Consider the following 15333-nt stretch of genomic DNA (forward strand, 5'->3'; position numbering starts at 1 on the left):
CAAACAAACAAGCAAACAAACTTGACCGAAAACATAACCTCCTTGGCGGAGGTAATTAAGATGAATCTTTTTTTTTTTTTTGCCAAATATATTTTATTCACATTTTATCCATGTATAGCTTTGACAAAATTATTTTACAAAGTGTGTCTTACATGGTGTTTCATTATAGAAAAAAAAAAAGGGAACAAAAAGACCAAAACAGCTTCTCCTTAATTTATGACATGTAATCGTTACATTTAGTGCTTTCTGCAGGGGGCTTAAAATCAATGAAGTCATCAGCTAATCCAAATCTTTTATAAAGTTATAAATGGTCTCCAAATCTTTTCAATAAATGTTGTTTGCTTATGTATGTATGATATTCTTTCCAATGGTAGGCAAGAGAGCATTTTTTTAGCCACTGGGAGGCACTTGGTCCATTGACATTTTTCCAGGTCAGAGCAATACATCTTTTAGCTATTAATGAGCTTATATCAATAAAGATGCAATCTGTTTTACTGAAATTATGAATCTTTTTTTATTGAACAATAGAAGTTGCTGCAAAAATGTGAGTCACACAAGATGCAATGTGTCAAGTTTTAGTCATGACCTTCTTAATTTTTAGCTTCTATATGGCTTGCAGAGGTCACCTTAAATATGCAGTAAATTATTCACTCACCAACCATCAGCCAAGGTAAGTAGGTTTTTCCTTCCAACATACAGCAGTGTTGAACCATCCATAGCTACAGCAGGTACAAGAGATTTACATATATGTGTGTGACAGCTCATTACAAAGGACTCTTTCATCAAATCAAAACTTTTTTTATGTCCTTTCAGAATTTTGCTGTTTTTTCAAGAACCTACGTATAGCCAGGAAACAGCTGAAGCTCTTGTTCCGTGAGACGTCTGAAGCCGAGGACAGCATCTTAAAGGAGGGGTCCTGTGAGCAATAATACATCACCCATTCAGAGATCACTCCATATTTTATTGATGGTATACTATCATTGCTGCTTAGGGTTGTGACAGCTTGTATCCGATGTCGGTGTAGTGTAGCGACCCCTTTGGCAGAGCACAAAAGACAACCATTTTGTGGGCAAAAACAAGCTAATTTGCAGTTAAAACGTGAGGCCCTTTGGTTGCTCAGGGTTGCCTCAGCAGATCTGCATGCTGAGTTGGCACATGTTTTATGGTGGATACTCTCCAGTGCAACGCCACATTACGTGGAGAAATGTGGCAGGGTGGGGTTGGCTGGGAACCTTCGCTGTGAAACCAAGTGCACTAACCACTTGGCCAGGAGAACAGGGTTCTCAAAGGAAACTTGTGCAGACACAAAGCAAAACATGCAAACTCCAGACAGGAAGGCTCCAGTTGTCAGGCCTGGTTTAAATCTTCAGCCTGTGATGCACCACTGTGACTGATTTGAGCTCACATGATTAACTGGGTTAAGCCCTGGTCACACCAAATAATAAAGTCATGAATAATGATGTTCTTCTGAAGGAATTGCAGGAAACAGATATTTAAAAAGGCTACAAGTGACGTCTCAGAGTGGAACCTGCTCTGCTGCAGGTAGTCTGAGCTGTCTTTGGAGCCACCAGGTACTCGAATAATGGGTCTCTAACAGCCTTGTCCTCAACACTAATATGCCCCTAACATCCTCGTTTGTCCTCATAGTACCTGTACACAAATCACCCTGTGCTATTTTTTCTAATTTTCAAATTTCTTGAAATTAGCGCCATGCTCAGAGATGAGCCTCGTTAGCTGAAAAATCTGCCTCCAAGAGCCACTGTTCTCCCATGTATCTTGAATAACTTAAGTTGTACCAAAAAAACAACAAAAAAAACCCCACACACTATGTGGCTCATTATTCATCACTCATTATTCGGTGTGACCAGGGCTTTACTTCCAAACCTGACAGTGGTGTACAGACTTCCGCTAATCCACTAACCGCTAATTATCAAAGCTAACTTTTTTGTTAGTGGATTAGCTTTTCAGCTAACTTTAAAAACCATCAGTGGACCAATTAGCTTCTGCTAAATTTAGTTCCACTAATTTTTAGTCAACTAACATTTTATTTGCTGGCATAGTAAGTAAAGCCGAACAGTCAGAAACATTTGTAAACCCTAAAATTACACATTAGTTCTTCTCTGTTGTGTTTTGCAGCAGTCAGGCAACTGTGAGAAACTGAGCTCAACCTGACCCCAGCAGAAAGGGCCTGGCTGCTACAAAAAAAAAAGTAATTTTCATTGACAGCATACAAAGCCAAAGCAAAGCAGGTTTGACTTACGGTTTCATTTAAAAACCAAACTAATTCCGATGGTTCATTTATATTAACAATAACTGTCATTTTCACAAAGTGAAAATATCACAAATATCTTTTAGTTTTAAAGTAATGCACTAATTCTAAATGTTTGAGCATTAAAACTCACAGATGCCCAGAGGCATTATGGGAAATTGAGCCTCCTCATCACTGGTTGGTTGTAAAAAAAACACCACACTAGTTAACGTGTGTTGGTTTTTGCAAATAAATCTGTATTTGTAAATATGTAATTTTTTTTCATTTGTAAAAAAAGCATCTACAAAACTGAAAATTCTGTTTAAGTCTAACTGATAAACGAATAGCAACTGTATGACCCAAAATGCATAGAACACCGCCATTTACTGGATGGCAGTGTAAGTGTAAATAGCATCCAACTGTCATACAGTCGCCATTCGGTGCGCTATATCAGTGAAATCTGTCTAAGTGCCCCATGAGTGTGGCTTTGGTGTGTGCGCTAAAAACTGACAGGAGGTGTGGCTGCCCACTGAAGCAGCTGTGGAGATCTGTCATTCTGGACATCCCAGCTGCACAGTACTGTGTTTGGACAGACATGGACTAACAAGTGACCACTGTGATGTGCTAGTGTCTGTTTGCTGTCATCCAGTGGACATAAATAAAAATATACATCACTGTGGCGATGGGCTGCATGGTGCGCACATGGACAGGCTGCCCCAGGTTGAAACGGACCATCAGATTATAACAATCAGCAGGCGAGCTGACTGTCATGTCACCCACATGAGCTCTGTTCCACATGACGTGGTGTCCTGCGGCACGCCGTCCACAAGCCACGCGTTCGCCAATGAGATGAGCGAACTGCTTCTCATTCATGTCATTTCATGTCTGTGGTCAGTGACCATGGGACATCTACAGAGGAACAGATGGATCATATTGTATGCCCGCTTGATGAGAGGGATTTAATACAATGCGATGTTTTTATATGGTGTGTTATTTTTATTTTCGTAAATACGTCCATGTGCTTCCTGATATGAGGCAGTTTCCAGCACCTGTCACAGGACAGCAATAGTACCTCAGTGGTAAAGTTTCCAACTGGCAATCAGAGCTTTTGGAAGGCGTGGGTTTGAATCTCATGGGTGACATGTATTTTTTATTTTTAATGGCAAAAGCTGCTGTGTTCCTGTGTGCACTGAACCATCGCAAAATGTATTTTTCTTATTTTTTATTTATCATTTTCTTCACAGCACCTGCACGATGTGGCACTGTGTTCCCGCGTGCACGAATCGTCGCACCAGCATCGTGCACGCTTGCCTGTTGGCACGATGTTTCGTGAGGGCATAATTCGAACTGTTTCGCGCTGTTTCACCATATTTGATCATACTTCGCACTGTATGTGTGAAGAATAATGTGTCATGACCGTGTGTGTGTGTGTGTGTGTGTGTGTAAACAGTACATTCAACAAATTGTCAAAGTACCGTATTTAACAAACTAAATTTTATTGTACAAGGCACTGGTCAATAATGTGATTTTTTTTTGTACTATTATTACAAACTTACATATATTCTGCGAGCAATAATTTGGTGCTGAGTTTACTTACTGTCTTCTTTTGAACATCTTTGAAAGGTGGAGAAAAATTTTCCAGCGGCAAGCGATTACAATAAAATGTGTGATCTCCCTGTGTCCAATCAGAGGAGGTAAATATAGTGCTATCTACCTTATAAACATAGGTCTGAGTCATCATCTTCATAACTGTTTGATGGAAACACTAACATGTAAAAAGAAATAATGTTGGAAATAGTTGGCTGGCTCCAGTTAAGCTAAACAATGTGCCCACCAGAGTCTACAACTGCAGCATTAACTGTAAACTCAAATATAACCCATTTTACACACTTTATAAGACACTTTTATACCATCCCAAGGATGCATAATGTTATGTTAGAAAGTATTACATGAAACGCTATTTAACAAATTTCATTTGGATGTACATAACTGGTTGATGAGCGATAATTTATGAAGTGGAACCAGAACCTCAAAAACTTTAAGGTTCAGGAAAATGTGGTTTCATGTACAGATGTCCTCTCGCCAACCATGTATTTACTCTAAAGCAATTTGTAGTGAAAGGAATTTCTCATATGATGAAACAACGGGCAGCACGGTGGCTTAGTGGTTGGCACTGTTGCCTCATAGCAAGAAGGTTGTGAGTTTGATTCCCACCTGGGGCCTTACTGTGTGGAGTTTGCATGTTCTAACCGGGTTTGTGTGGGTTCCCTCCAGGTGCTCCGGCTTCCTCCCACATCCAAAGACATGCAGGTTAGGTGAATTGGAAACTTTAAATTGGCCGTAAATGTGTTTGCTTGTCTATATGAGGCCCTGCCATAAACTGGCATCCTGTCCAGGGTGTAACCCGCCTCACACCCCATGACTGCTGGGATAGGCTCCAGCCTCCACTGTGACCCTTAATTGGAGTAAGCAGTTGAAGATGAATGAGCGAGTGAGTGTGTTCGACTGAACAAAGCACTGTTTTCACTTGTGCAAAAGATCTGAGGACTCCGATTAGTACGGCGTTATAAAGATAGGAGTAACTAATCAAACTGCAGCTATCTATATTTTTCATTGCATCCTACCTTTGTTCTTGGTTGTAAAAGCTCGGATTACTCACAGGTGCTGGTTCAGTGCAGAGGTTGTAACCAGACTGAAGGAATACACCCATTTTTATGGAATCTGGTGAACTGAGGAAGCTTAGCAGGTAGTCAAATGTCTCTTTATTCCATTTTCTAAATGTAAGAAAAATAAAACATAAAGTTTTGTAGAGGACAATCAAAGGCAGCTGAATAAAATGCACTCACGTCTCCTGGATGTTGCCTTTGTCATGGAGATATGGCTGCCATAAGCCAGCAGCTCCATCACTTGTGGTCAGTGGTGTGAAACGATCTGCAAACACCTCGATGGTCAGTGGCGTGACAGTGGAGTGATACTGTTCATATATGCTTTGAGCTGTGGACAGGCCGATAACTCCAGCTCCAATTACTGCCACTCGCATGTCTGAATTAACATAAGACAAAATAAGACACATTACAATTTCTCTTATCACTCTTATCCAGAAGATGAATCATATCATTCCTTTTCCAGACTAAGTGCTTCAAACAACCAGGACGATTGGCAAGTTCATGGGCTTCATACAACCAGTAGGGGGTCGCAACTAGTCACATCAATAAATTGCCTGAAATGTGAACAATGTGTTGCATAAATTGACAGTGTAGCTACTTTCAAAACAGGTAGACAATGATGCACATTACATAAAGTCCAATTTATGCAACTTTGTATCTACAGCTCCGTAGCCACGCAGAGCCCTCTGCGTCGTTGCGAAACCCCTCCGAGCCCTCTCCATACCCTGATGTGCACCTCCAAGAATTGTAACTACACGTCGAGCCAACAGAGACTGCACTTAGACTGTACGTGGCTGGTCTGCTAACTACATCATTTCCGTAATCTCACTTTTCTGGTTTCACAATCAATGACTTTCATGGGATAGTGAGCCAGTCTTCATGTAAAATGTTGCAGCCCCCACTGTTCTGTCGGTGAATTGTACTGCAACGCTCAACATCCCCTATGGAGAACTGCAAAAGGTTCACGACCACATCAAAGTGACTGCACTGCCTCAGCATTACGGAGTAGTAGATGCATAAAAAGGTCTTAAGAGATACATCCTAACATCGTCATAAATATGAAAGATACCCAACATGGCTACTCAAATCTTGGTCACAGCTTTGTTTTCATAAAACTGGTACCACCTCCCCAAATTTTGATAAACAGACACCATGCCAGAATTTTGGTACTACTACTAAAAAGAAAAAATAATAAATGTATTGATACAGGACTTTAAAAAAACAAATCAAACACTGAGTTCACTTGGAATGCAGCAATAGTTTTCATGTTGAGGAAAAGGAATTTCTCTCATACAAATCAATTGTTAATGGTCAGTACAGCACTTAGCTAATAATGTTTTAATATGACTAAAGATGTTTAAAAATTCACTTTTCCTTTACCACATAATGTGGTATAGCTTTCAATATGAATGGAGCATTTTAAATTTTGACCCCTGTGCACTTCTTCATTGACCCCTACCTGGCTGTCATGTTGGATTTCAAGTGGCCAGCACTTTTTTCTCAAACACTGATTTATGTAGAACATTCATGCCAAATCTGATGCTTGCATAACCATGTGAACAATTCTGGCCCAAAACTCATACTTATCTGCTCCACTATTTAGTGTGGTTATTGTCTGCAACCATTGTTTGGCTGAACAAAGTACTAATTTCAGTTAGGTGAACCATTTGTGGTGTTATAAAGATATGAGTTATAATGATATAAACATATAAGATATGCGTAACCATCATCAAAGTGCACTATCTATAGTTTTCATTGGATCCTACCTTTGCTCTTGGTTGTAAAAGCTCAAGATTACTCATGGGTGCTGGTTTGGTTCAGAGTACCCATTTTTTATGGAGTCTGGTGAACTGAGGAGCTTAGCAGATAGTCAGACATCTGCAAACACCTCAATGGTCAAATGATGTGACCGTGTTCATATATTCACTGAGCTGTGGACAGGCTGATAACTGAACACCTCAAACAAGAAGGGTGACTAAATTTTCATAAACTTCATACAGGCAGTGGGGAGCAGGAAACTGTCGCATCAAAATTTCACACTGTCAGGAGTAGAGCTTTGGAAGAAACCTCCCAAAGACAATGATAGTGCACCTCTACTATCATTAAGTCTGTTCTCACCTCTCCATTACCACCATGTATGCCAGTGCCACTGCCAACAATAGGTGCGAATTATAGAACATCATTCATTCTGCTGAATGGGTGTTGGCTGCAACCCTACCATCCCTTCAGGACCTGCCCATGTCAAGTAAGATCATGGCTGACCCCCTCTTACCCTGTGGCAAAAGTTTAAAGTTATAGAGGGAATCACAGATCTTGGCAGTGGCGCTTTTCTCTTTGGATTCCACTGGTCTACAATTTTTTAGAAGTCGTCTGCTTCAGAAATAAAATGTGCTGTTTATTATTGCCTTTGGCATGCAGAAATCAAATTGACAATAAATAGCTGACTGGCTACTGTTTCCAAGATATTAAAGTTTTACATTTATGGCTACATATGTTAGTGCCGACGCGGGTTGAGGAGCGGACCTGCGTCTGACTGAACCCAGCGCTAAATAACCAGAAAGCGGTTCCAAAACAAAATTTTATTTTCCCCTCTTGTGCAATACTCGGTGTACAACATAAAAGTGCGTTTGTCTGGTGGAGTGAAGGACGGCGCGCTCTCCAGCGCCCAAAGGGATCGAGCCTGGCGCTTCTGGACTCACATTCACCGCCAAACACCCCCCAGGTGGACACGACAAACTGACTCTGTGAAGGATAGAAGAGGTTGAGGTAAGTCAACAGCTACAACTAATATCCTTCAAAGGCACACACTATCAGCAACACATTCAGGTCTGAATTTAAGCTTTATGTAATGAGCAGCTTCTCACAACAGGTGGAGGATCATCAGTCCGCACGCCATGGCCGTGAGAAGCGAGCTGCACAATTCTCATCACTGTTCAAATATACTGCGTAACAAAATACCGAATTACTGTTAACCACTTATTCAGACAATCATCACCTCTGATGTGTGCTGACAGCATGTGTCCCTCACCCGTCCTCCTTCACAGGCACGATGTGTCAAACCCAGGCGTGGTCCTCAGCGTCTCACAAACGAACGTCACAAGGTCGGGTTCCCGGCAATTCTGCTTGAATCACTCATGGCTTAAATGCAGAACGCCATCTCATTATCTGCTTCAGCTGAAAGTCTTTAAGGTTGCACGTGAGCATCATCCACAGGTGCTGCAAATCATGCGGATGAGGGTGAAGGACTCTTCTGCCAGCACCTTCTCCACAGACAAAAAACCAGTTTGCATACCACCTGGAGAGCAAAGAAAAGAAAACAACACCAAAATGTCCAGCCAAACCCCCCAACACACAACAACATAATTATTACCAGTTGATAGTATAGTTTTCATGATAAATCATGATCATGGGTCTTTTCATATTTCTCTGATTGTTTATATAATAATATTTCACCTGTTCTCTTTTTGTAACACTTTAAAATGAGCAAAAGGGTTATATATTAACCCTTAGTAGCACAGTAGTAAACATATCTTAAAATTAGAACCAATCAATAATTTCAAACATGATTTTCAGTAGCCCAAAATTAGTAAAGTTTGACTATTTTTATTTCAAAACCATTTTGGCTGTAGACCAGTGTTTAGAGATACATGATATGAGCTTATGGAGTTATGCGTAACTAAACAGAAGTGATTCCAATATCTCCGCAGGAAAATTAAGGTCAAAGTCTTTGGGGTCCTTGTCAGGGACACAGAGAAAATCTAGGCTACTGCATATAATGACGTCATATGAAATGCTGTGCAGCAGTGCAACATTCATGATTTTTTTTGTATTGTTTGCAACATTTTACACCAGTTTTAGAATATTTTACACTACAACAGACAGCAAATGTGAACACTAACATTCTGTATGTTGAAACGGCATAGTACAGCAAACTGTTCAAAATATATCATCGGTGCCTTGGAAAGAATTTAACACCTTGTCATTTTCCCTGTGTTTTTTCTTTAGTACCAATAAATTTTTCTACGAAAACAGATTTCATCTTTTCAATTTGCATTTTACTGTTTCGTTCAACCTTCTACAACAATATTATTGACTTCATATTAACAACCTGCTATTTTTTGTTAAAGAAGCATCTTTTAAAAGGAAAGCACTGTTTTTAAAAATGCTGTTATTACATTCGCCAAGGAACGTAATAAATCGTTGATGTTTATTTATTTATTTGTCTGTCTGTTAGTAGGATTGCATCTAAACTACTGCACAGATTTTGACCAAAAGTTTCACCACAGATACATATTAGACCATTGAGACGCCATTAAATTTTTGGAGTTGATCCGGATCCAGATTCTGGATGAAGTTTCACTTCATAAAGGGTTTGAAGGATTACTGTTAGCAGGATTACATCAAAACTACTGCACGGATTTTGATGAAATTTTCAACACAGTACATACATGGAGACTCCATTCAATTTGGAAGTGATCTGGACCCAGATCAGATTCTGGATCAATTTATACGAGGTCTGTTAGAAAAGTAACCAACCTTTTTATTTTTTTCAAAACTATATGGATTTGAATCACGTGTGATTGCATCAGCCAAGCTTGAACCTTCGTGCGCATGCGTGAGTTTTTTTCACGCCTGTCGGTTGCGTCATTCGCTGTGAGCAGGCTTTGTGTGAGCACTGGTCCACCCCTCTCGTCATTTTTTATTGCGAAATAAATGTCTGAACGATTGGAGCTTTGCTGCCTCAATTTTTTTCCAGAAACCGTGAGAGACCTCCAGGTGGACACCGTTCGGAAAATTAATATGGCTTTCAGGGACGATTTTGTGGGGATTACGCAGATTAAGGAGTGTTTACTGCCACTTCAGGACGGCCCACAGTGTCTGAGAGCGCGGCGCGCTCCGAGCGCTGATCAACAGGCTCACACCCCCGCTGAAACAACAGATCATTTCCGACGTGAAGGCTTTGTTGATCGGGACGTCGTCTGACTTTCACAAAAAGGCAGGAGACATGGACATCAGCACTTTTTCAGCACATTCCACTGTTACAGGAGTTTTTTTCATGGAAAGAAAAGCGGAGGATGAGCCACCGTGCCGTTCATGGCGCGGGAGAAAAACCACCTCCGTGTTGGTCTCACAGGACGGCTTTCAGGTGGCTTTCAGACGGCTTCTGGTTGCTTTTCAGTCGCGTGATTATCCGAGAAATTGAGCATGAGCTGGACATGCCCCAATATGTCCTGTGAGGCTTCATCACGGCGTTGCTTTGCACCATGCGGCTCCACCGTGACGCGCAGAACTCCTCCGCACGTCTGTCTCAATGTGCCGAAAAAGTGCTGAAGTCCACGTCTTCCGCAATTCCTGTGCTAGTCAGATGACATACCGGATCAAGACAGCGTCCAGTTTAGAAATGAACGGCACATTCCACTGTTATAGGAGTTTTTTTCATGGAAAGAAAAGCGGAGGAGTGCGCTCGAAGTGCACGAAGGTTCAAGCTTGGCTGATGCAATCACACGTGATTCAAATCCATATGGTTTTTGAAAAAAATTAAAAGGTTGGATACTTTTCTAACAGACCTTGTATACCTTAAATTTGAAAACTATGAATGGCTAAATGAGTGACCTGTTCACTTGCTGAAGATTAAAAGCAAAGTTAACCCCAAAACAAATAGGAATTGAAAACTGCTACGGCGGAAGCCAAACTACTGTTGGCTGATATTTTTCAGATTCGATTTCAGGCCATTGCCGACTGCAAAGAATTTGTGCCCAAGAATTAAAATGACAATTTGACACTCATCATTTGTTCAGTTACATTTAGTCCTGTAAGAATGGGGCCAGATACACAAAGTGACTAATCTCCAACACTGTTCACCTCAAATATACAACTTATACTGACTTTGTCAAATAACAAATACAGAAGTCTCAGCCAGGACACTTTGACCCTGCTGACTGAGAAGAAGCATGCAGTCAGTGAAAGCCAAAAGAAAGCCATCTTTCTCACCGAGACATTCCTGAGGGCCCCTTCACACATAACATGATTGAAGCCGACTAGCACACGAAGGAGGAATTGCATGCCATTTGTGAAAAATCGGAGCTACCTCTAATGCCTCGTACACAGTTATTCACGCACACCAGCGGCTGAAAGACAGAGTGCCCTGTGAGAGCCCATTCTATCCCTCTTACAGCAGATGTCGACCAAATTTCCAGGTGAAACACATGAACATCCAACACCACTCACTTGACACTTGGAAAATGTGTGGCCATTTGTGCTGTCAGCACAAAAATAGGCTGCTCCATGTGAAACGGGCCGTCAGATCACGCAGCAGGCAATCTGAATGTCATGTATGTCCAACAGAACAAGTGCGCCGCAGGACTATGACAATATGACAAGCCAACAGTGCCACAAATACACCACTTTCAGTCACGTATCACCAAAAATACACCGTACAAATGCTGTTTTGTCAGGTATTATGGCGCTTTTTTAAAAACAAATAATTTATCTCTGTTGATTTTACCCATTTTACGCTGTTGTTATAATACAGTGACTGTAGTGCAGTGGTAAAATTTCCATCTGGTAATCAGAGCTTTTGTAAATTGCACGTTCGAATCCCGTGAGTGGCATTTCTTTTTTTATTCAACCAGAGTATTTAACCGCAGGGTTCTGTATTGCGTCCCCTTTCATGTATTATTTATATCAACCCAGTGATATTCATTAATTATACAGATGGTTTTTATTTTATTTTTCTCCACATCAGCGACGCAATGTGGTGCAACATGTCCCAGCTGCTCACATTGTGTTTGTGGACGTGCACAATGGTTCATGGTTACCCATTTTGTGTTTGATTTGCAGATTTTCTTCCATGTTTCTGCATATTTCATGTTATGTGTGAAGAGGCCCTGAATGTGTTGCATGCTATGAAATAGTTTCACTCAACAAATGAAGACCAGGGAGAATTTAATGAAAGTACAGAAGAAAGAAAAGGATTTCTTCCAGAAGGACCTAACTACTGTGAACAACAGCTTTAGCTAATGGATGGAAATGGGAAGGTCTTCACTCTGAAATGAGATGGCAGCAGCAAAGAAACTCATTGAGAAACGGAATGTTTCAAAGGACCACAGTTCTTGCAAAGAGCTGATCATGAAGAAGGATATGGTCACTAAAGAGAAGGGAGCTGAATAGAGCCCGAGAAAGACCTGGAAGCTCTGAGGGATGAGATGAATGACAAACAGCATCATTGAAGGAAATGAAGTCATCTGAATGCTATGAAAAACCTGCCACATAAAAAAGGAAACTTTTCAGAAAGAGCCATCCTCCAAAGAGTACAATGTTTAGGGCCCCTTCACACATTTTGGTCGAATTGCACATTAAGTGCGCACGAAGCAGGAATCATATGCAAACCGTGTCATTTTGTAGCTGCTTCTAATGCCTTGTACACCTGTCGCTACGACTATTTGCGCACACCAGCAGCTGAAAGACAGAGTGTGCACTATGCGAGCCCATCGAACCCTCTTGCGGCAGGTGTCGGCCAGATTCCAAGTGACAGGCATGAACATCTAACACTGCTCGCATGGCAATAGAAAATGTGTGGCCAGTTGCACTCTTGGCACAACAGACTGCAGACAACCATTGTTGTGTTGGCAGTGAAATTTGCTAAGTGCCCCACGAGTGCATTAAGGCCCGGCATTATTTTCTTTATATATAGATGATTTGCCTTCAGTATGTGACAATGTGAGCATACAAATGTACGTGGATGATACAGTAGTGTACACACACGGAACAAATATGACTGAGGTTGTGAACAAACTAACTATAGCCATGGGAAGAGTTTCTACCTGGCTTCAGGAATCCTGTCTAACATTAAACTTGGAAAAAACAGCAGCCATGTATTTCACTATCAAGAATAAAACAACAGTATATCCAAATATTATTATCAATGATCAAATTATAAAAAATGTAACTGAGTTCAAATATTTAGGGCTTACATTAGATTCAACTCTCAGTTTTAAGAAGCATATAAAAAAGATCTCAAACACTTTGAAATTTAATTTAGTTACTTTTAAAAGCATAGGAAATACTTTAACAACAGAGGCTGCAAAATGCTTTCTAAATGCAATGATAATACCTCATTTTACTTACTGTATAACAAGTTGGGCTCAAGCAAATCTAACAACGTTAAGACCTTTGGAGTCCCTGTATAAAAGGGCTCTTAAAATCCTTGATCAAAAAAGTATTCAATATCACCATTGTCATATTTTGAGCAAATATGCTATGCTCAGCTTTGAAAATTTTATCTTTTTCCATGAGGTTCAAATGGTATACAAAATAGTTTATAATCAAGCTCCGCCACCTCTCAAGAACTTCATTCACCTGTCCTCTGATACAACAAGGGTAACAAGAGCAACCACTCGGAGGCAGTGTACCATTCCCAAATGTAAGACTGCATTTGCACAATCGACATTTTCTTACAGAGCCACAAAGAAGTTGAATATATTATCAGAAGAAATAAAAACACAACCAGACTTTAAGACATTTTCTGTAAAGGTAAAATCATGGCTTCTTCAAAACCAAAGATGTAGGCACTAAATATATAGCATTGCTAAAGGTAACACTGAACATGTGTAATAAGTATTCTGATTCTATATAGAAATTGAGAGATGAACTGTATGAAGGGTGAATATCTTTTACAAGTGTTTTGATACTGTACAGTAATTGAGAGGTTTAGATGAATTTATGAATGTCTTGACAATTTTGATGTTTTGATGCTACATGTTATGAGTGACAGGGATGAATTATGAATGGTTGTTTTAAACGTTTTGATATGGCACAGTATTTTAGAAATAAATGATGTAAGAATTAATTTAATATTATATATTTTATGAATTTAGTATTATATATTTTGTAGGTTTGTTTGTGATGTATTTATAGCCCTATGTGTATCACCCGACCCTCAAGGACTACAGATGGAAATTAGCTGTTGCAGCCAACAATCTGGTACAAACATCTCTGCTTGATGAGCATAATGTAATTGTATGCTGTCCTTGTACAAATAAATGGAAATTAAATGAATGAGTGTGGCTTTGGTGTGTGTGCTAAAAACTAACAGAAGGTGTAGCTATGACAGAAGCAGCTGTGGAGATCTGTCATTTTGGACATCCCAGCTGGACAGTACTGTGTTTGGACGGACATGGACTAACAACTGACCACTATGATGCGCATGTATCTGTTTGCTGTCATCAAGTGGACATAAATAAAAACATCACTGTGGCGAGAGTAAGCGAGCGCACTCGTCACCCACATGAGCTCTGTTCCACATGACGTAGTGTCCTGTGGTGCGCTATCCACAAGACATGCATGTCGGCAGGACACGTGCGGCTGACTGGAAACGCATCAGAAGATGTGGACATGAATGAGATGAGTGAACTGCTTCTCATTCATGTCATTTCATGACTGTTTGTCAGTGACCATGGGTCATCTACAGAGGAACAGATGGATCATACTTGTATTGTCCGCTTGATAAAAGGGATTTAATACAATGTTTGTACGAGGTCTATTAGAAAAGTATCCGACCTTATTATTTTTTCAAAAACCATATGGATTTGAATCACGTGTGATTACATCAGACATGCTTGAACCCTCGTGGGCATGCGAGAGTTTTTTCACGCCTGTCGGTTACGTCATTCGCCTGTGGGCAGTCTTTGAGTGAGGAGTCGTCCACCCGCTCGTCGATTTTTTTCATTGTTTAGGAATGGCTCAGAGACTGTTGCTTTGTTTGATAAAAATTTTTTCAAAACTGTAAGGCACAACTGAGTGGACACCATTCAATAAATTCAGCTGGTTTTCGGTAAATATTTTAACGGCTGATGAGAGATTTTGGTCTGGTAGTGTCGCTTTAAGGATGGTCCACGGCGCCTGACGGCGATCTGCGCTTCGAGGCGGCAGCGTCTCGCCGTTTCAAGTTGAAAACTTTCACATTTCAGGCTCTGTTGACGCAGTAAGTCGTCAGAGAACAGAGAACTTTCAGAAGAAGTCGGCATGAGGAGTTTATTCGGACATTCCATTGTTAATGGTCATTTTGTAATGAAAGAACGTGCGGGCAGAGTCGCATGTCGGGCTGGACCCGACCGTGGGGGGTCGCGGCAGGAAAAACACCTCCGTTGGAAATCTTAACGGGCAAGTTGGAACATGCCCAAGCTGTTAAACAATTTCTCAGTTACTCACTTGTTGAAAGCCATTAAAAGCCGCCTGAATTCTACAAATGGTTTTCAACACGGAGGTGTTTTTTCTGTTGCGGCGCACACAGATTTGCCGAGTCGTCACGGAAACGACTTGGCGAATTTGCGCGTACGTCTTTCATTAAAAAAAATGTCCTTAAACAGTGGAATGTCCGCATAAATTCCTCATGCCGGCCTCTTCTGAATCTTCTCTGTT

The 15333-nt window shown here is 40.7% G+C and overlaps 1 protein-coding gene across 1 annotated transcript in view; it reads right to left on the minus strand.

Annotated features, from left to right (window-relative positions):
- LOC117509956 (D-amino-acid oxidase-like) overlaps positions 1-15333 on the minus strand; it is a 52146-nt gene that overhangs the window by 10623 nt on the left and 26190 nt on the right. Inside the window, exons 2-4 of the mRNA XM_034169564.1 lie at positions 5095-5290; positions 4908-5022; positions 881-916 (exon numbers count right to left, since the gene is read on the minus strand). Coding sequence (XP_034025455.1) covers positions 881-916; positions 4908-5022; positions 5095-5288 — 345 coding nt within the window. The 5' untranslated portion in view covers positions 5289-5290. The remainder of the gene's footprint in view (positions 1-880; positions 917-4907; positions 5023-5094; positions 5291-15333) is intronic.

This window comes from Thalassophryne amazonica, chromosome 5 (assembly GCF_902500255.1).
Source record: "Thalassophryne amazonica chromosome 5, fThaAma1.1, whole genome shotgun sequence".
Taxonomy (NCBI): domain Eukaryota; kingdom Metazoa; phylum Chordata; class Actinopteri; order Batrachoidiformes; family Batrachoididae; genus Thalassophryne; species Thalassophryne amazonica.